Here is a 22623-nt window from a genome sequence, read left to right on the forward strand (position 1 = left end):
CGGGCTATTTGGATTGGATGTTAACTCATGGCAAGTCTGGCAGATTGTGGATGAGATGCCGATCTGTAAAGCAATTAGTTGCAAGAAATCACTGCTCAGTGCATGTGTGAAATCCCTGTTGTCGCTCGTGGACTGTAGCTGGCTGGCTACAGTGCGAATGGTTTTGGAGAGCTGTCGGTATATTTGTGTACCTGCATTTATAGGTTGCATGCCCAAATGCTTCATCTCTTTGGAAAATGGAGCTCAATGTATATTTTGAACTATGTCCCTCTGCTGGGATTGATTGCATTTTGCTTGGTTTGGAGATTCATTTGAGGGTGTCAGGAAAACATTTCCTCCTTGTGCATCATTAAGTTCATGCTTGTGGGGCAATTTGACTCTTCTGGTCCTTCTGGGTCTTGCTAGAACATTTTTTTCCTGTAGTTTCAGCCACTAGAAACATCAGCTTTAACTATGGGTAGGAGGGAGTCCCTATTTACCAGGTTAATCCATTTAGAAATAACATGGGTTTCAGTTCTTGCTTCTTTTATTAAATTATGCCATAGCCTTGTTCATTTTTATTTGCCAAATGTTATCTATAAAGGCATTTCAGGAGTTTAAAGTGGGAGATTGGATTTTAGAAAGATAAAAATGCACTGTAGTTTATATCCATGGCTTAGATCCAGGTGGGACTGATCCCTGTGAATGAATGAGAGAGCTCTGGAAGCAGAAGTGGCAGAATATAAAAAGAGCATGAAATTTGAAGTCAGTATACATGGCCTGCTTACTTACCTTAAAAAAAATCACTTAACCCCCCTGAACCTCAGTTTTCTGTTAAGACAATATTTTACAGAAATACTCCCTTTCTGCAATGTAGGGCTGATGCCATATACTGCAAAATGTAAAGTCTGATGATGATAATGGTGGTGGTGGTGGTGTTTTCTTAGTTTGGAGCAAAGCTGTGTAATGCTGTGTTTCTTCGTTTGTATTTCCCCCAGTGAGAATAGATGGATGTTCACAAATGACAATGCCATTTACACTGGGCAACCTGGGCCATATAATCATGCAGGGAGGGAAGCTGCCTGTAGATGGCAGTGTTCTCAAGGTCATACCTACAGCAAAGCTGAGGTTGCACCCAGTGGAACTGACTGTAAGGACTGCTGTTATCTATGATGTACTCCAGGGCACAGTGATTTCTGAAACTCTAGCCATAGGAAAAATCATCAACTTCTCAGATGGTAGTCAGGAGCCTGTCCTATTCCAGGGTTCCTTAGTTCTGAAAAATCTATGATCTGTGAGAGTGTACAAGTTCATCTTTAATGGTTTTATAGATGGTGACCATGTGTCCTTTTAATTGTCTCCATTTTCAAACAAAAGGAGGCTGCCCCTCTTTTGGTTCTATTCCAACTCCTTTCTGACCTTGCTACAAGCCAGTAGAACTGAACACAGCAATCTCCACAGGAGCATGAAAGCAGGCTACTAGTTTCTCCTTTGTTTTGAATGTCCACTTTGGTTAGATGTTCACTTTGACCAGCTTGGTCCAAAGAAGCAAATTAGGCCCGATGTATTCCGTAGTCAAAATAAGTATGATTGTGTTCCCAGGACTTAGAGATTCAACATCTTATAAATTCATTTTGGCTTATTTTCTGTTAAATGTTCTGTTTCTCAGAAATGCCTATGAAAAGTAATTTACTTTTAGGCTCATTAAGTACTTTTACAAATAAATCTTCCTGATTTATCTAATAGATGTGAGGTCACCTTTACCCAGTAGTCATTTTCTTGGAAGCAATCAGACCATTATGTGGGGTCTGGAGCATAATCTGCAGGAGCACACAGGTAGGGGGGCACTTGGGCACTTGGACCATGGATATAATCAGGGAAATTTCCCTTTAAGGTTCACCATTTCACCAGAGGTGTCAGGGCTACCTACCTTAGATACAAAGTCCTATGTAATCCCTCAGGAAGAAAATCAGTTGAATTAATCAATTTCACTTGTTTTGAATACTTGAAAATAATTTTTAGTCTAATGCCAATGCTTTCCTTATTCATCAAAGCTTCAGTTTAATATAATTTTGGTGTAACTACACTTAAGGTTATGATGACCACATAGACAAATCTAAACCTTTAATCCATAAGCTCTAATGACAGAGATGAATCATAACATATTATCATCATTTCCCTTTCTGTCCCCGTTAATGACATTTCAATTAAGGTGTTCTTTTTCTTTATTTCTTTCTATTTATTTATTTATTTATTTATTTATTTATTTGAGAGTACATCTAAAAGAAAAACTCTCAAGTTCGGGTCTAAATTTAGCCTCGCTGATCAATACTGACATCTAAATTAACTCCCTTTTTCCAAGTGTCAACGGCTTCCAAATCAATATTTCCTGCTCTACCAATTTCCATCAAACACAAATGCCTTCTCTGAAACTGGATCAGACGACTCCCTAAAGAAAGAGCCTGCGTTGACAAGGAAAACAAGTCTGTCTAATGAGGCATAGTGGCTTAGCCAAGCAGCAGTCCCTTGGCACCTTGAAGGGTTACTGCCCTCACAAAGGCCTTCGTAGTTTTCTGCAGACTCTGACCTGTACAACCTTTGCAGTGTTGAACTGTAATCTCACTGGGTATCATTCTTGCCATGGTGGGGAGAAGGCATTTTCCCAGGACCCCAGAAGAATTTTTTGGTCCTCCAACTCCTGAAGTTAGGAATGGGAATGCCTGTAGATATTAGTCAATCCCAGATTAGTTATATATAGAAAAATCTGCTTCCCCACTTGATAAACTCCTGATCATGATCCCAGCCCTTCATCCTACACAGAATGTATACTTAGAAAATAAAAATTCATTTCCACTTAGGAACGACAACAACAACAACAACAAATTAAGGAGTTGATGCTACCATTGACGCTGAACAAAATTTAAATAAAGCTAAAAACCAGGAACAAAAGAATAAAACTATGTATTTCATTTCCAATAGGAGTGACTTTCTCTTTTGTCTAGATGATTACTCCTGCCACCTCCCGGTGGTGCAATAACCAGGTATGACAGCAGAGGAGGATGCAGAGAACCTGCAGGCACCTTGCCAGGTGCCGCGCGTTCACTTCAGGCAGGTGCTACTTTCTGTGTCAAGTCGAGGCCTCACCTGCCCCTCCCTGTTTTCTCAGCATGGTGGTAGCAAATCGGGAACATCTCAGACTTAGCGTTCTGCTGGAAGGCTTCTTTATACTTCTTCTGGAGCTCCAGGGTGAGAACAGAGGCAAACTATGGAACTTTGGACTTAGGAGGCCTGGGCTCATGCTTCAGCTCACTAGTCAAGAGGCCCTGGAGAGCACAAATCTTATGGTATCTTGGTTTCCTCACTTGAAAAGTAAGCATAAAATCATTTTTTCCCACGAGTCTGTTCTCTTAAAATGAGATCACAAGTGAGAAAATACTTATCTCGTTATTACTGGAAGTTTCAGAATCAGTATCCTCATCACTGCACTCAGCCTGCCAGGATTTCCACCATGTCTTTATGAATAGCCTGTCTCTAGATTCAGGTGTGATCCCAGTGTAATTAGGCAGACAGTAATGTGGATGGCAGCAGTGTGATCCTGCCTTGCTGGGGGCTGAGTTCATCTGCACTGAACATACACATTAAGCACAGCATGTGTGTGGGCTCTGGCTGAACACTGATGGGAAGAGAATGTGAGCGAAGATAATTTTGCACATTGCAGTAGATAACGACATAATAACCATGATGTAGGCATCCATAAGGAATATCCTGAATGTAAGAGACTAAGCAGTGTTAAATAAACTTGGCTCTTGTGCTAATTTAATAGACTTCAGTAGCCACTGTACATTAACAAAATGTTAAAAGAGGAAGATGTTTCCCTGCTTAGGCTAATCTGGGTGAGGCTCTGCCTAGAAGCAGGCGACAGGACTGATTCAGAAATATGGGGCAGAAAGGAGCAACCCCTAAAGTGGTATGGCACCTGCCCTGCCAGGAAGCCCTCCTGGACTGTGGAGTGGGGTAGTGTGCTTTTCCCTCAGCATGGCCATTTTTTGGTGACCTTTCTAAGCTTCAGCGGTCTCATTCATAAAATGGCCTCATTCGTAAATTGCTTATGAGAATGACTGAAATGTAAAAGGCACTTAGAAATGGAACTGTTACATTTCTACTTCCTTCAGTCAACTTTAATAAGAAATCCCTGTTCACTATGCTCATAATAATTACCAATAGTCTGTTCATAACATGATATGCAATATTTTTAATTTTTTAGGTTTTTCTGCCATAGGATATGTGCATTTGCAAGAGACTCTGTTCATAACATGATATGCAATATTTTTAAGTTTTTAGGTTTTTCTGCCATAGGGTACATGCATTTGCAAGAGATAGAGAGAGGGAAAAGTGAGAAATTGCCTCCCAGGAGGGATGGCCATGCCGCAGTCCCTTCTCCTCCATCCTCAGGATTCTAGGCACACATGCAACACGCCCTGTGTGATTTTCAAGGTGCTGGGTTTGGAACTTGAACCATGGTCATCCATATGGACATCTAGTGTCTTAACCACCACATCGCCTGCTGACCTCTACACAGTATTTTTCAAATGTGCCATTGATCATTGTGTGTATGATCAAGAGGATCCTAGAGATCAGAGTAGATCCTTCAGCAAAATATGTCATATAATGCCTCATGCATATAATAAATCTTTTTTCTTTTAAAAACTGACCAGCTATGTGGATAGTAATGGCTTTGTCTTGACTGATATGCATGGTAATCATGCTGGAAAAGGAAATGTTATACACCGTAAAGATATATGTGATTAAATGTAATATTAAAAAAATTTTAAATTGACCAACTGATCTTCAAATGTCAAGGAAATTCTCTTATAAAAACCACACACATATTAGAATTTATGCTGGTAATTGCTACTAGTTACTAATTATCACCTGTGAGTCGAGCACTGTACTAGGCACTTAGGGGTCCCAAATTAATCAACCTGATTCTAAAGCCTGAATATGTTTATTGATAAAGGATTTGCACTTCAATGGACTGTACAGGATTGAGGATAGAAAGAAAGAGAATAGATTCCGTGACTGAGGACAACCTGGCAAAGTTCTGAAATGCTTTCCTCTGGCTATTTCAGTGAGAGAGAAGTAAGGCAGATATAGTTTGAGCCATTGTAGCATTAGGCCTATTTGTTACAGCAGCCAAGCTTTCAGAAATGGATACATTTGCTCCTTAACTTACCTGATCTCTAGGTTCTGGACACTTACGGTGGTATACTCACGGCTCTGTATACCTGACCCCATCCCAGCCACAGGTCCCAGGCAGGCTCTGTCTGCGGGGTAGCCCAGACTGAGTGGGAGACTCACCTGCTTGACCTCGGCCTGCAGGTGCCGCAGTTGGAGGCACTGCTCTAGCCGCTTATGTGTCTGCTCCGCGTTGAGATCCAGTTCATGTTGCTTCTCATGGAGAAACTCCAGTAGCTCTTGCACCTGGGCTGCCAGATCAATGTCTTTTTCACAGATTAACTCAATTCCTGATTAAAAAACAAAAACAACAACAAAAAAACATTAACAGTTAAAAAAACAGATAGTACTGTGAAGGCCACATTTCTTTTCTTTTTTTTGGGGGGGGAGCGTTTCACTATAGGGCGTGTGTGCTCGCCAGACAGACAGAGAGAGAGAGAGACAGACAGAAAGCAAGAAATTACCCCCAGGGAGGATGGCCACACCGCAATCCCTTCTCCTCTTCTCCTCTCGGGATCTTGGGCACGCACGCACACGCGCCTGGCGTGAGGTTTAAGCCACCCAGTCCGGGACGCGAACCGCGGTCGACTAACGTGGGAGTCCAGCGACATAGCCATTACGACTGAGTGGGAGACTCACCTGCTTGACCTCGGCCTGCAGGTGCCGCAGTTGGAGGCACTGCTCTAGCCGCTTATGTGTCTGCTCCGCGTTGAGATCCAGTTCATGTTGCTTCTCATGGAGAAACTCCAGTAGCTCTTGCACCTGGGCTGCCAGATCAATGTCTTTTTCACAGATTAACTCAATTCCTGATTAAAAAACAAAAACAACAACAAAAAAACATTAACAGTTAAAAAAACAGATAGTACTGTGAAGGCCACATTTCTTTTCTTTTTTTTGGGGGGGGAGCGTTTCACTATAGGGCGTGTGTGCTCGCCAGACAGACAGAGAGAGAGAGAGACAGACAGAAAGCAAGAAATTACCCCCAGGGAGGATGGCCACACCGCAATCCCTTCTCCTCTTCTCCTCTCGGGATCTTGGGCACGCACGCACACGCGCCTGGCGTGAGGTTTAAGCCACCCAGTCCGGGACGCGAACCGCGGTCGACTAACGTGGGAGTCCAGCGACATAGCCATTACGCTAACTGCTGGTCCCAAGGCCACATTTTCTTCAACATGCATCATAAAACTGAGATTTGGAAATAGCCATTATCAGCACCCTCCCAACACATCACTCTGTGACATTAGACAGATCGCCATAGTAGGCTCTATGGGAAGCTCAAGCCATACCATCTGTTTTGGATTTACTGGTCTTTTGCCTGGGAATTACCTTTAACAGATTATCAGCTCCTTATTATCAATGGGAGTTAGTGAAAGAGGCAGTTCTCTAGAAGTCTCTCTCTAGACAACACAGTTCCTGAGAAAACTGCCAACACCAATATTCACAAACATTTCTCTGGATCATATTAAAAGATATAAAACCAAATAAAAGGACCCTGTTTTAGAAACTCTGTCAAATGCACACTCCCATTTACTGGCCAGATACAATTTATCATCAGATGAGAAATCCACCCTGATGAGAGTAGACGGGCAGTGGTCATTTTATTCACCAACTACTTAGGTCTCCCCTAAAAAATACATTAGAAATACATTCCAGGTCTCAAACACACCTATTAAAATGAATCCAAGCAATATTGCAAAGATACTAAGTGCTAATCCATGTATAAATCTATCGTATTAAAGGTGTCCCCACACAAGAAGCTTGCTCATGGTTCTTCTATGATTGAAAGCTATTAATAAGCCCATGGAGGTACAAAAATGTTTATTGATATACCCAATATTAATAAACTGCCAACCATGTGACCTTTAACGAAAGCCTGGAGTCAATATCTACCAGTCAGGAATGATGGCTCCATTCCTTGGGAGCCTCTCAGCCTTACTTTTTCTACAGACCTCTCCCTCTACACAAACACAGATGTACACACGCTTTCTCTCTTCACCACACCCGTGTTCCTAATTATATATTATTAATAGCAGGCCCAAGGTCGCTGTCCTCAAATGGATTCCCGCTTCAGCAAGGGTCACTGACAAACTCTGAGGCATAGCAAAGGGACGTCCGTAGTTATCAAAGTTCTTCTGACTCCTGGTGACTAAAATGTAATTCCTTAGTTTTCAAAGACTACATGGAAAGTATAGCAGTTTTGAAACCTGTCCTGAGTTAGAATCTGATCTTGGACAAGTTACCTGAACTCACAGAAGTTTTGTTTTTCCCATAGGTAGAAACAGGGTTTTCCATACCTACCCACCTCATAAGTTACCTTATCTCCTCAGCTCATTGAGAGGATTAAGTGAGATAATGCATGTAAAACATCAGTCATAATAAAGAGCCTTGTTCTCTTTCTTTTTTTTATGATAGAGAGTGAGTATGTGTGTGTGTGTGTGTGTGTGTGTGTGTGTGTGTGTGTCTGAAAGAGAGAGGGAGAAAAGCACCCATAACAGGATATCATCACACTATGGTCCCCTTTCCTCCAGCTTCTCAGGATCCTGGGCACCTTCATGAATGCCCGGCATGCTTTCAAGTCAACCCAGAGATACAAACCTGTGGCTGGCCATATGGTTTGCAGCCTGAATGACCCTGAGTTACTGCTGTGCCACAGTGGCTGAGCCCTTGTTTCTTGATTCTAATTGCTTACCTATTTATGAGTCAGCCTTACTTAGGTCCTTAGCTTTGAGAAAATCCTAATACCAGATTGCTTGCCTATTTCTGCCTGATTCAACTGGCCTCTGTAGCTTTAGTCCTGTCCAAATCTTTTCCCTGGCTCATCCTATAATCTAGGACTCCATGCAGCTGTGGTCCTGTTGGTGATGCCTTGTCTAAGATGCAGAACAACAGGGATCCAATTAATGATGGGGTTCAGACTCAAAAGCTCAGCAGGTAAGTCACTAAAGGGTAGTGTACTTCCATGGGGATCAAACCCACAAGAGCCCACCTAAAAAGTAAACCCCCTGTAGGAGACTTCCCCATCACTCTGATTCACACCATCAGAAAGTCACACTGCCACCACCATCACACCTGCAGCATAAAGCTGGGGAGCACAAGGAAAGTCTGTATGCACTAAGGGAAATTCACCTGTGTGGCAAAAATAGTGCTTTATATAAGGACAATATGGGAAAGTGGGAAATTTTTTTTCCTGGTGTTACATGGTAATAATTTCAGTATCTTTTTATGTTTATTTTTTCCTTGAGTTTCATAATTCTTAGCTCCTGAAATATCTGAGGGAGACAAAAAAGAACGGCTTGTTCTTTTGGCAGCCAACTTCCTCTAGTTACTATTTTCAGTTATGAAGAGGATGAGGTAGAGCATCTCCTTGATTGAAATAAAGAAATAAGACGCAATACAAAATCTTCTATCTCTGCAGGGCTCCACATAGTGGAATAACCACTGACCCTTATGTTTACTTTCTGGAAATAGTTTAAGATCCATTAGCAGAAGTTCTTCCTCATTTCCAGACACAATGTGGATGTATTCTAGCTTGTTTTCATTCTGCCTGTGTCTCCAGTGTTCAGTATGCTGGGCTTGGGCAGTGTCTTTCTGTGTGAAGTTCATGGCTCAGCCCTGCCACACTGCACATAAATGGGCTCTCAAAGCTTGGTAACTCATCAAGGAGGCCAGACACCAGCTTAGGACATCATCCTGAACAGCCCCTCAACCTCCCCTAAGACTCAGGCTTTGCATTTTCATCCTATGTCTCCTGACACTGTTGTATGTGAAATGAACACGGGAAATAAAATGGATGAGAACAATGCCTTCTGCACCTCTGCATTCTACAACACATCCTGAATGGGGGGACCACGAAGACTTACTCCAGCCACAGGTAGAGGAACAGAGAATAACTCCCTCTCTTTCACTGCTTCAAACATTCATGGGAGTCACAGTTAAAAACCAACAACAGCAAGTAGAGTTCTCCTGTGCTGAAATTACTGCTTTCAATATCACATAGGTTATCTGTCTTCCTTAGGGCTCTCAGAAATGTAAAAAGATGTGTTTGTCCTTTCCTTTAAGCAGTAGAATGTATTGGTAATGAAACAGCTTATCGGTCTCTTTTTAAAAAAGTTGTACTGAGGTTTCTTTCTAATATGCCTCTACAATGGCTTGCGCTCATCCTTCATCAGAACCCTTCCAATGAGTCTGGCTCTTTATTGTTGTGCCCATATCTACAGGAGCATGGGCTCCCTGCTGCTAGAGATCAGGTGGAAAGGTCTGTCACCTTTCTGCTTCTTCAGGCCCTATGTTAGTGCTTGAGTCATATCACCCGATAAATACCTGAGAATACACAAGGAGGCCTCACCGGGTCACGTACTGTGGTGAGAAGGACCTGAGAGCCTTGAAGGACAGGCTGGGTTGGAATCTATGCTCTGTGACTTACCAATAGTGAGACCCTGGGATCCGTACCTTCTCTGGCCTGCTTTCCCTTGTCTGTAAAGTGGGAATCACAACTTTCAGAGATGTTGTGAGGATTAAGTGACATACAGTCTGCTCAGTGCCTGGTACCTAGTAGGCTCAAATATCGATTGTCCCACTTTTTACTTGCCCTGTAGAAATGATAGTGAATACATTGCTGGTTACTGATGGGACTTGAATGATTTATATAAAATGTAAATATAAAATCTTACTGACAGGTGGAGTTGTTCAATGTCTATCTTCAGGAACTAAGGTGGTTTGATGTTATTAGACCAGTACTCTTAGCCCCAGCTCAGGTTAGATTAATCTGAAGAGCTTTTCAAAATCACCAAGTCTTGGTCATACTCTGGGCCAATAACATCAGAATCTCTGTGGAACCCAGCCATTGGTAAGCTGTGAAGCTCCTGGGGTGATTCCAACAAGCGACCAAGAATGTGAAACTCTGGGTAAGATGACACAATGACCAAGCAACCTGAGGCAACAGTGCTTATGCTAGACTTAATTGCCAGAATGTTCTGCACTGGTGTTTAGGGTTCAAGGCCACAGCTCATTGTAAGTGTTATTTTGCTTTCCTTTGCTATCTGGTTGGGATACCATTTTAATATCCTCAAGGAGAGGAGTGGCTGTGACCTAGGGTAAGATTTAGGTATTCCTGGCTACTCTGCCCATATTTATAACGTGTTTCTTATTCACTTGTTCTTTGAGTATTTGTGTCTGCCTTAGAGAACATCTTCTTTTCTCTCTTCTCCTCCCTCCACATTCATTTTTCTGTGTCACTCCTTTTACACAACACCCAAGATTAGAAATTATGAAGTCTTTTAATCAGGTTTTTAGATCAGTGTTCTCAACTCTGACTGTTCCTGAGAATCACCAGGGAAGTTTGAAAAAAAAAAATCTGGGTCCACTATATATCAATTAAGGATTCCCTAAAGAGTGGGGCCTAGGCATTGGCAGTGTAAAGAAGTTCCCCAGGTGATTCTAAATGTGGAGCCAGGCTGGGAATATGCACCAAAATTCTCTCTTCCTCTTGGCCCCAAACCAGGTTCACATTCCTATTAATGTAGAGTAGTTTCCATCTCAGGAAAAGCAAAAGAAAACACACAAGCCTTTTCACACACAGAATTACTTGTGGTCCATTATTTTTCCCAGCATTTTCTCTACCTACCTGATGTTTGTCTTTCAGTAATTCAGCAACTGTCATTATTGAGAACTTGCTATGTGTGAGATACAGCCACCCTGCTGATGCTGGGAATGTAAGAAGGAGAAAGACCCCTGCCCTTGTGCTGTTGGAGAAGCTACAGGAACACAAACAGCCCAACAGAATGCCGTATGTGTGAGCATGCAAAAAGACAAGAGTTGTCAAGCTTTCTCGAACCTTTTCTGTGCTCATGTGTTGTTACTGCCTGTCTATGGCAAAAACAGGCAGAGTCACATGGAGGAATGAGGGTAGTGAGGAAGTGGGAAGGAAGACATCTTTTGTACCCTCACAAAATCCTAGGAGGTAGCTAGTCTTATAATCACTAGTTTTCAGAGGGAGGGCAGGCTCTAGAAAGACTGGGTAACAAGCTCAAGGATATCCAGAGGTGAGGCTGGCATTTCGACCCAGGATTCCCTATTGTATCTATACTCTCGACCTCTATGCTCAAAGGAGAAGAGTGAGCCCCACAAAACTTACTTAATTAACTAATTAATTAAGGTTTTTGCCATATGGCATTTATACTCACCAGAGAGAGACAAAGAGGGAAAGTGAGAAATGAACTTCCAGGGAGAATGGCCATGCCATAATCCCTTCTCCTGGGATTTTGGGTACGCATGTACATGCACCCAGTGTGATTTTTAAGCCACCAGGTCTGGAACTCAAACTGTGGTCGGTCATGTGGGAATCCAGCACCTTCACCACCATGTCACCTGCTGGCCCCCAAAACTTAATTTACTTAAAAATCTGTTTTCCAATTCTGCAGCTGGGCTTTTGTTTTTTTTTCCAGGCATATTAAATTTTAAACATCATTGCCCTAGACTTCAAAGATATTTCACTTAAAACTCTTCCATAGAAAGAGAGAGAACTTGATACTTTGATTAAGCCATAAAAGCAACACATCCATAGGCTTTGCAAATCTCGTCTTATGCCTGAGGTCGTGTATGACTGTTACAGGGCCACATTTAATTGGAGAGAAGACCGATGGCACAAATGAGATGGAATCGTGGAGAGTGAGAATGGGAGCTGATTTTAAGACTTAAGGCCCACCAAGATTCCTCTGGAGAATGTTTCGAGATTACCAAATCCTGGCCACACCCCACATTAGGCAGAAGAAGAAACTAATGTCTTGGAGAAAGAAAAAGGACTTCCAAAGTCAGGCAGCTTGGTGGGGTGGAACTGGACCGCCGATGCAGCCAGCGTGTTTTCCCAGCTTGGCCCTTTCTAGCAAAATCTCCCACCTCCCAGTTTGAGGCTCAAACAGATAATGCTATAAGGGGAAAGGACAATGAGCAAACTAGGAAATTATCCCACTCGCCTCTTTTCCTCAGGCTGATGACTTAAGCGAAGGCTTTTTGCTTTGGTTAGAATTATTGGGACACCAGAGGGTTTTAGCAGAACCTGGTTCAATGTTACAAATGTTGTACTCAAAAATAAGCTTAAGTGAAGTTCCCTATTCCATTTGTCACTGTAACATCAAAGGATAAGCTCTTAACCAATTTAGCATGGAGGCCTACATACCAACGAAAGTCTTAATTTTGATAATTATCTTTCTTCTAGCAACAGTTTATTTTATCTTTAGTCTGAACTAAGTACAGTTCACTAGACAATCATTGTAATCTTCCAATCCATTTATTGCCTCAGTCCTATGTCTCTTGGCCATCCGGTGCAAGCCCCTCCCCTCCATCCCCGCTCACTGCCTCCCTCCCCAGTTCCTCACTACCCCTATGTGACTCTGCCCCTTTCTGCCATAGACAGGCAGTGAGCTTCCTTGCAACACTTGGATTCGTTCCCTTCGACACCTCATGGACTCCACCAGACGGGACAGCTAGCTGTGGTGGGAGCACTGGAACAGCCAGTCTCAGCAGACAGGGCTAACGAGGCCGATCGAAGCTCTTTCGACAAAGCTCTTTGCGAGCACAGGATACTGTGGGGGTGGGTGGTCCATCTGCCTGGGGGTGTTTTCACCCACTTTGCCAAGCAAAACCAACCCTCAGTCACAAGCAGTCCTTGAGGACTGCCAGTTCCCAGTAGTCTTCCTGTTACCATGGATACCTGGCTCTTGGGATAGGTTGGCTTGCTGTGGTCATGTCAGCACCCTGGTAGTAAATGTTGCAGGTTTCCAGGCAGAACAGGCTCTTTCTCTTCTCAGACACATCCTACCTGAGGGTGAAAGGTGGGCATCCTTGCAAGCTTCTCTGCATAGCCTCTCCCCTAGGTATTGTGTCTGCATTCGCTCATGGTTGCCAGTCTTAGCTGGAGAGTCAGCTATCATGAGCATAACAAGCCACAGGGTTAAATCGCAAGTCCAGTTAAGGTTCTCAGTCATGGGGCCAGTCGGTGGCGTGGAGGTTAAGGCAGCTAGCTGGATCTCACATGGCCCACAGTGTGGTTCGAACTTCAGACCCAGAGGCTGGAAAAATGCTTTGGGCCTGTGTGCATGTATGCCCAGAGTCCTGAAAGGAGAGAGAAGTGCAGAAGGGATTGTGGGGTGACCATCTCCCTGGTGGTGGTAGTGGTTGGGGGTTTCTCATTTTATCTCTCTTTCTCTCTCTCTCTCTTTCTCTCTTGCAAACACACACACACTCTCTGGTCAAATTAACACCAACATCACAAAGGTTCCCAGTCACAGAGAAGGGATATGGTTCCCCTTCTTCCTCTCTGAATAGGTATAGTCCGTGTCCTACAACACTGCTTCTCACACTTTAATGTACGGGATTTATCTGTAAGTCATCAAAGACTTTGTGAACATGCAGATTCAGATTCACAAGCCTGGGATCAAGCCTGGGTTTCTGTATTTCTAACCAGTTCTCAAGTGATGAGGGCGCCGCTGCTCCAGGGTCACACTGAGTAGCTAGGTCCTAGATCAGGTGTACACTGGAATCACCTGGAGGGCTTGCAGGACCACAGACTGCTGGCCCAATCCCCAAAGAGTCTGATATGACAGGTTCTAGGCGTCCTTGAACTCACGCTTCAAAAAAGTTCTCAGGTGATGCTGACACTGCTGAACTAGGGACCACACTTCGAGAGCCACTGTCTTAGGTTAGTCCATAGATGCTGGCTGCTGTGGTTTAATTGTGATAAAAAGCAGTGGTTCTCAGGGCCAGCAGATGGTGTAGAGGTTGCATTGATGGACTCTCACCAGGGCTGGCCACAGTTTGAGTCCCAGAACCAGTGGCTTGAAATTCACACCAGGTACATGTGTGTGGGTGCCCAAGATCCTGGGAAGAGAATAGAGAAGGGATTGCGGCGTGGCCATCCCCCGAGAGGTTGATTTCTTTCAACTTTACTTTCTCTCTCACTGTCTGTCTCTTTCTCTCTGGCAAGTGCATTTGCCCTAAGGCAAAAATTTTTTTTTTTTTTTAAAGCAGCCGTTCTCAGCCCTGGCAGTACTGTTGAATCACCTGAGGAGCCTTTGGCTGATGCCCATGTGCCAGTCAGAGGTAGTGAAATCAGAATATCTGGGCAGGGGGTCTGAGTACTGTCACTTTAGACAGTTTTAAGCCTCAGATGAGCCGAGTGAGTGAGTGGCCTTGTGTAGCCGTGCGGAACACAGAGTGCACAGACTGGGCCTCACAGGTAGCTGTAGCCTGTTCACAACACAAGTGAAAAAGTCAAGAAAAGATTATGCTGGAAATAGTGAAGATAATTTACTAGACTGACTCTCCTTTGGCTAGAAGTAAAAGTTCCTTTGGATGCTGGTGTCTTCTCTTTCAGGTCATCAAAAGAAATCAGTACCAGGAAGTTGAGTGTGATCGCCAAGGTTCCTCCTGACAATCTCAGGATTTTAATATCTTTCATTATCCATAGGGACATGGCCCAACTGCTTTAAAAAACTGACAGCCTAAGCCTCTGCCTTATTTGTCCTAGAAAGCAAAGAAACTGAGTGAAACAGGACTCAAGCCGGAGGGCCATGGGATGGGCTGCTTAGCAGGAGGCCTGTTCCAATACTCCACTTTATGTGACCAGACAAAGTGACTTCTTCTCTTCTGGACTAGCCATGGGGATTGCTACGACTCCCTCCACTTCTAACATCCAATGCCATCTTGGAGAGTGGCACTTACAACAGAAAGGGATCACATATTTGTTGGATAAATTCTGAATAAATCTTGGGAGAGAAAAGAAGTTAAATCTTGGTAACTTAGCCAGTTTTTTCTGAGAAGCTATAAAATTATATGATCTTGCCATCAATTTTTATCAGCCCTGCTTACAGTCACCCACAGACCAGTGATAAAAAATTGAGGACTCTGAGAAGCATAAACTGCAGACAAGTAGACAGCCTAGGAGGGAAGGACATGGCAGGAAAAGGCGGGAGAAAAATAGGGGACAGCTTACACATTTGGATTGTGAATTCAATTCACATGGCTGGCTGACTGCTTTGGGTTTATTCTTCCAAGCCACCATTTTAAAAATGTCTGTGCTAATTTCCATCATCACTTCTCCCATTTTCTCCACAGCACTGGGAAACCCTGACCTACTCCTGTCTTTACACAGCCTGACTAGGCAACCTTGAATAAGCTATTTCAGTTCTCATGGCTTCGGTTTCTTCTTCCTTAAAAAAGGGTAAAACCGTCTAAATAGGGAAAATAAAATGAATGAACGAATTGGCAGTGCTCCTTGGAGGCAAGGTGGTATCCTTGTTGGGAGGCAGAAGAATGAGTGAGGTTGTCTACCTGAGGCCTGGACCTCCATGATGTACTGGTGCAGATCCTGGCCCTGCTGGATGACCTCAAAAGTCATGTTGTTCATGGCTAGCTTCCGCTCCGTGTGGCGCTGCAGCCGCTGCTCTGCCAGGGTCAGATCCTCCGTGTTGAAGTCATTCATCTGCCGGAGCAAGTCCTCATTCCAAGCATCAAGCTCTGCTGTCACCTGTGAGGGAACCGCCATCATCAGTCCAGGCTCACCTGGGGCACAAGAGACAGCTAGGCTAAAGCTCACCCTAAAGGCTTATTAACTCTCCCTCAGATGAGTCTCTGCTGCATATCTCTTTGACCCTTAGACTGTATTTAAGCAATGTTGCTATGTACCTGTGTATACAAAGGGGCTTGGAAAAGTTCATGGAAAATGTGTATTATGAAAAAACTATGCATGGATTTAAAAAAATTTTGCAACAAAATAAATGTGTACTTCAATTCCATTTTTTTCCACAGCTTTTTGAAGTCCCCTCGTGTCCTTGATTTTAAAGGTGTTCTCTGTGTGTCTCAATGTTTGTAGCACAGCAAAGGAATGGCAGCAAACCTATATTGTGAATTATGGTTTACATAGTTTGTACATACTTCATCTGATTTGATCCCCATAATGCCCCAGTGAGGCAGGCAGCATGGAGATCTCCAGGCCGATCTTATAGAAGAGGAAGCTGACTCATGTGGACATATAGAGTGATCTGCCTCAAGTTCATCTTGCTAGGGCGGGGCAAGGCTCCGGACATGGCTCAGTTTTGTTAACGGCGACAACTCTGTCCACCACTGCCACAACTATTGCTCTAAGAGTATTTCATAATTGGAGAGGGCCTCAGAAGTTAAGTTGTGAGTCTATTTCAGAAACAGAAACTGAGAGCGAGAGAAGGCTGGTGAAAGTCCTGCAGGTACACACTCGGTTAAAGAGCTGGTGTACATCAAACCCAAGGTCCTCTCTGACTCCTGTGTTCTGTGTGCAGGATTTGCTCCCTCTTACAAAGCCTGATACCTGGAAATAGTGACTAAACAAGGTATAAATGAATAACATACCTCTAGAAATTTAAGTAGCGTATAATCAATTGAAAGGCACCAAGGATTCTAATGAAGACTCAAGCATGGAATACGTGAAAACCTTATCCGAATACAAGTTTTATAACCGTTTGTCATCCTCCGCCTTAACTCACATGACTTTACCTAGTCTATTTTCAGTTCTTTGCAACTTCCTTTATAACTTCCATACTAGCCCACAGATTAGGAATTCCGCAATACTAAATTAGATAACATTTCTACCTGAGGTGTGAATCGAAATTAAAACTTTTAAACATGGCTTCAGATCTGTGATCTTGTGCTCCTCCCCAACAGCCCTGTGAAGGTGACAGCATGGAAACTTGTCTCCCTTTTCCTAGGAGAAGTGAAAGTCTCATCCAGGTCACCTACTTGCAGTGTGGCCCAGGCAGCCTAAGCACCTATCCGAGAGCCTTAGTGTGGTGGTTTACGTTATATCAGGTCTCATCCCAGCGGACGTCAGGTATAGTCTTCACAGTTACCACAAAGCACTGCTCTGGAGCATCGGGGTACAAAGGGAGGTATGGATAGAGGCCTAGCTAGAGGCCAGGGAAGAGGACTCTTACATCCCTGCTGGGCACATGCACATTGAGAGGGGAAAGCCAAGCAGTCCTTGACCTCTCTCACCTGGGGCTACTGTGTGGGCCATCTAACAGGAAGGCTTTTCTTTAACCAAAATAGAAACAGGCAGAAGTATGGTTGCTCTCTTTGTAGCAGCAAGAGGAAAACTGTAAAGTACCACCCTCACTGCCTAGGTCCCCACTTCATGTCCTCACATATTTTCAGGTTAACCCAGGGACTGCTGAGCTGAGCAGGAGACCCCAATACCCACTTACCTTATTCATGAGAGTGTGTGAGAGAGCATACACAAGATACAGAGAGAAAGAGAGAGGGAGGGAAGCACCCTTGACAAGGTCTTATCACACCACGATCCAGGGATCTGAGTCTGCAGGAGGCCATGTTGCTTCCAGCATGGCAATTCAGTATGTTATCAACTACCCCACCATGATGGGTCTTAGTATCTACTTGTGGGGAATCCTTGAGGAATCCAGGAAAAGCAGGTTAGCAGGCAAAATAGATTTCTATTGTAGTCTTATCTTCGAAAAGTACTTCATTCTCTAACTAGAGAAAGTTAAATGAGGAAAATAAGAAAGATTTTTATAATTTCTAAGAAAGAATTTATAGGAAAATAGGCCTTTATAGTTTATATAGAACTAGGCCTATAAATATCTTTCCTTTCTGTATTTTAAAAATTGATGTATAATTTACATACAAGAAAATACATTTTAAAAATTGCTAGAGGGCATGTGTACTTGCTAGAGAGAGAAAAAGGGGAAATGAGAATGCACCTCTCCCCCTATGGGGGATGGTCATGTCTCAATCCTTTCGCCTCCATTTTTTCCAGGATTTTAGGCACACATGCATATGTGCCCTGCATGTTTCTTATGCTGCCTGATCTTGGACTCAAACAATTTAGTTGGCCTAACCAACAAGCCACGAGCTAGCTGGCAGAAAAATATGTATCGTAAGCATTCAATTCTATGAGCCTTGATAATTTTATACATCTATGTAGCTGTTAACCAAAAAACAAAATATAATCTTTCTACCCTCCTCGAGAATCTACTTGCACTTCTCTCACATCAGTTCCTGCCCTTTCCCACCTCCAACCAGGTAACACTTTATTTCTGTCATCATAAATAAAGTTTGGCCTATTCTTGGATTTCATGTGAACAGAATCATAGAGCACTATTTAATGTCTGGCTTCTTTTGTTCAGCATGCTGTATTTACGGTTCATCCATGTTACTGTATGTGTCAGTAGTCCATTCCTTGCTATAGCAAAGCAGTATTCCATTGTATAGGTATACTGCAATCTGTCCATTATTTCTGCTTATGAGTTGTTGAACTGCATCCAGTGTTTGGCTGTTATGAAAAGGTTGATGTGAAAGTTCTTACACATCTTTCAGGGGACATATATTTTCACTGCTCTTCAGTGATTATGTGTGAACTTGTAGGGCCATAGGGCAGGTATAGGGTCAGAGGCTTCCTCAGCGTGACTATAACATTGCCTATTCCCAATAACAATAAATTAAAGTGTCAGTTGCTCTACCTACATTCTTATCATCATCTGGCATTATCAGTCTATTACATTTCACCTATATTAGCGGGTGTGAAGTGATATCTCATTATGGTTTTAAGTTGTATTTCCCTAATAGCTAATGATGGTGAGAACATGTTCCTATGTTTATGGCCATGTATATAACTACTTTTGTAAAATGTCTTTACAAATCTTTTGCCCCTTTGTTTAAAAGCTGGGTTAACTGGGAACCAGCAGTTAGTGTAATGGTTATGTCGCTGGACTCCCACGTAGTCGACTGCGGTTCGTGTCCCGGACCTGGTGGCTTAAAACTCACGCCGGGCGCGTGTGCGTGCGTGCCCAAGATCCCGAGAGGAGAATGGAGAAGGGATTGCAGCGTGGCCATCCCCTCATGGGGTGATTTCTCGTTTTCTGTCTCTATGTCTCTCTCTGTCTGTCTGGCGAGTGCACATGCCCTATAAGTGAAAACCTCTCCAAAAAAAAAAAAAAAAGCTGGGTCAACTGTCTTTTTGTTTATAGGTTTCTAGAAGTTCTTAATAGATTCTGGATATAAGTCCTTTATCAGATAATATATTGAAAATAGCCCAAGTCACACGTTTTAAAGTTCATTTTCTTGCCTACAAACTAAAGGAAATAAGAATAAAACTAAGATGTAGGCATAAAAGAGAGCACCTGCCTTTTATTTTGATTTTAGCTTTGTTTCCATGAACCTGAATCTACGTAGGATCTGTCTGCTGCAGGAAGAGCCCAGAGGGGTCCCAAGGCTAGGAGTCTGTGGAGTGGAAAGTATTAAGGCTTCTTGGAGGAGGAGCGGCTCAAAGCTGAGGTACATTAGGCAGAGAGCGAGGCTCGGAACTCTGGTATCTTGGGAATTTTTAGCTAAACCGGATGTCAAAAATGTCTAAGATTCTAAATCTGGTGTTTCTATATTCTTCCCTCTTCCCTTCACACCCTCCTCCACCCTTGTCACCTGACACCATTACACTGAAGGGCCCAAGTCTGTTATGAAGAACGAGGCTTCTCAGGAGTTGTTCAACAGAACAGCTTAGCTCCTCAGGCCGTCCTCCTCCCTGTGCCTTTCTCTCTCTCTGACTGTCCTCCCTGTCCATCCCAAGCACTGATGCCCAGAGCCTTCAATTAGTCTCACTTGTGTGTTTTGAATATCTACTAGGGCTCAAATAGTTCTCATCCCTGAGTATTTCTGCTTCTTTCATTGTGTTCTTCCTCTCCACCTTCTTTCCATGATACGGGACTGTCATACAACAGGCTCTTTCTGATGTTAATGAAAACTTTTTTTTTTTTTGGTCAAACCTGTAGCTTACTTACTTAACTACCAATGAACAAAGCAAGGTTTCCAGCCTTCCCCCATGCTCTTCTGTTATGAACCAGACAGCTGGTGACCCCAAATTAGCCCTGCCCTTTCCACCTCCACCCTGGTCTGATATTCCTGAAATGCCCTTGTCCCTTCTCCCAGTGTGTTCAAGCCCTGACTACTCGTCAAAGTAAATAAAAATCCCCAGACTAAATGTGTTCCTTGGGCTTATCTCATAGCACAGGACTTGGGCTAGTTTGCTAACATAGAGACAAACTGTGAAAAGAAAAACCTGCACCAAGGAATGAATGTGGTGATTTAACTCCATTTGGGGAGCATCTGGTCAGGCCAGAAACTGGGGCCTGAACGAATGAATGAAAGATGGAACACCAGGTTCTCATGGGGCATTCAGCTTTTCAGTAAGCCTATTTTACTTTCTCCTTCCACCAGCTCCATCTTGGCTTCTGGTCTACTTAGTTCCCTTTCTGGCTCTGGTGGCCTCTGTCTCCCTCAATCTTCTAAATTAATTAGAATATACATATATACATATATGTGTGTGTGTGTGTGTGTGTGTGTATATGACTGTATAATAAGTAACAATAATAGCATTGACTATAATGTAGAGCACTTAGTATATGCCAGGTATTGGGTTAGAAATGTTATTCATTTATCCTTACAATGACTCTACAGACTGGCAAGTCTCATCCTGAACTCCATCTCTCACATGAGCAAACTGAGGCCTTGGGAGCTTATATAAGTTGTCTATGATGACATGATTTGTAAAGTAAGTGAAATTGGCTTTAAACCCTGGCAGTCTAGCTCCAAATACTGCAGACTTGATCATGGCACTAAACTGTTTCTCAGCAGATGGTGATCACATATACATTATGCAACACTACACATGGTACACAGAGTATAGTTCAATCCATTCCAACTAACGGTGGGGAGGAAGGATCCATGGCATGTCACTGTGATGGGATGCTACTGAAATGCAAGGGCTGTTCATGGCAAAACGAGCATCTTTCTGTTTTATGATGTCATTATTTTTATTAAGATGAAACAAGTGAAAACTAAATATTCTCCACGGGCCGATCAGTGCTGGCTGATAAAGACATACTACTGTTGAAGAGACTACCTCACTGCATAGGGAGAGCTACTTGATCCATAATGGATCCCTGTGCTGTTTCACATCACCGCTGTGAAACTAAGATAAACAAAATTACCATAGTCACTCTTCTCCTTTAGTCTACTGTTCTTTTCTGCTAATCAATTTATAAAATGACAAGATTAGTAAATTCTAAAACAGATTATTTTAAAGGTATCAGCATTTCCCACTGTTTCAGAAATACAATCTGTTGGAAAAGTTGAAATATTTACTTAAATAGCAATGTAAAAGACTTTTGGGAATATTACAATAATTTTCCAGAAAATAAAAAAAGACTTGGAGGTAAAGAAATCCCCTCAGCTGCTTTCAATTCTTGGCAAAATAATTTAAGAACATATTGCAAAATGTTGTAGTTGATGAGCTCCAATGTTCAATTACCTAATTTCTATTCCAATTGGATAATTTGGATCACTGTATAATTTTTACGGCCAATTTCATGTTCTTTTCTTCACTACAATTATGATTGAAACTGAGGTCTTTGATATAATCATGACTTTGTCGATTAATAGAGCTGGAGGGAATTGTGAAAGTAATTTTGTCCATAACGTTGCCTCATATACTTTCTTTTCTTTTTTCTTTTTTTTTTTTGGTGAGGTTTTTGCTATAGGGTGCGTGCACTCGCCAGAAAGACAGAGAGAGACTGAGAGACAGAAAGGGAGAAATCACCCCCCAGGGAGGATGGCCACGCCACAATCCCTTCTCTTCCATTCTCCTCTCAGGATCCTGGGCATGCACGCATACGCGCCCGGCGTGAGTTTAAGCCGCCGGGTCCGGGACTCGAACTGCGGTCGACTACGTGGGAGTCCAGCAACATAGCCATTATGCTAACTGCTGGTCCCTCATATCCTTTCAAGACTTGTAGAACTCCATTCTGTTTTCAAAAGACATTTCCTTTGTTGAGGGGCTCCTACAATATACACTGTTCATGCATTCTAAGCAATGTTGAGTTGTCAGAATGCTCTTTTCTGTCATATAAACTAACCACACGTAGTATTGTAGCATGCATCTGCTTCCTTCCACTGCATCCTTACCAGCAGGAAGGAGAGTACAACACTTGACCCTGGGTGCTGTCACTCACCTGAGTTCAGGTCTACTGTCCAGACCCACCCCACCTCAGTGTAAAGATTTCCATCAGGAATCTTTGATAACTGACTAAAACCAGGTGACTTATCAGAATACTAGAGCTGTCTAAATAGTCCTTTAAAAAAAGAAATGAAGAGAAAAAAGGAAGATACTAGAGTAATGCTCCCAATAACCCTGAAGTCAATTTGACAAAAAGAAGTTTAGGACAGACTATCAAATATATACTTTGTGAGGAAGAGGTTTATTTTACTGTATTTATTCTACATTTCCTTCCCAAAGGATGTGGGGTACATTTAGGAAATGTCACAGTGATCACTAGGAAAAATCCACAAAGGTTACTTGAAATCTAATTTTTTTTT

General features: G+C 42.9%; 1 protein-coding gene across 1 annotated transcript in view; it reads right to left on the reverse strand.

The window, feature by feature from the left end:
* KALRN (kalirin RhoGEF kinase) overlaps positions 1-22623 on the reverse strand; it is a 681131-nt gene that overhangs the window by 323244 nt on the left and 335264 nt on the right. Inside the window, 2 exon segments of the mRNA XM_006154563.3 lie at positions 5854-6020; positions 15541-15736. Coding sequence (XP_006154625.1) covers positions 5854-6020; positions 15541-15736 — 363 coding nt within the window.

The sequence above is a fragment of the Tupaia chinensis genome, unplaced genomic scaffold (genome assembly GCF_000334495.1).
Source record: "Tupaia chinensis unplaced genomic scaffold, TupChi_1.0 Scaffold000415_1, whole genome shotgun sequence".
In the NCBI taxonomy this organism is placed as follows: domain Eukaryota; kingdom Metazoa; phylum Chordata; class Mammalia; order Scandentia; family Tupaiidae; genus Tupaia; species Tupaia belangeri.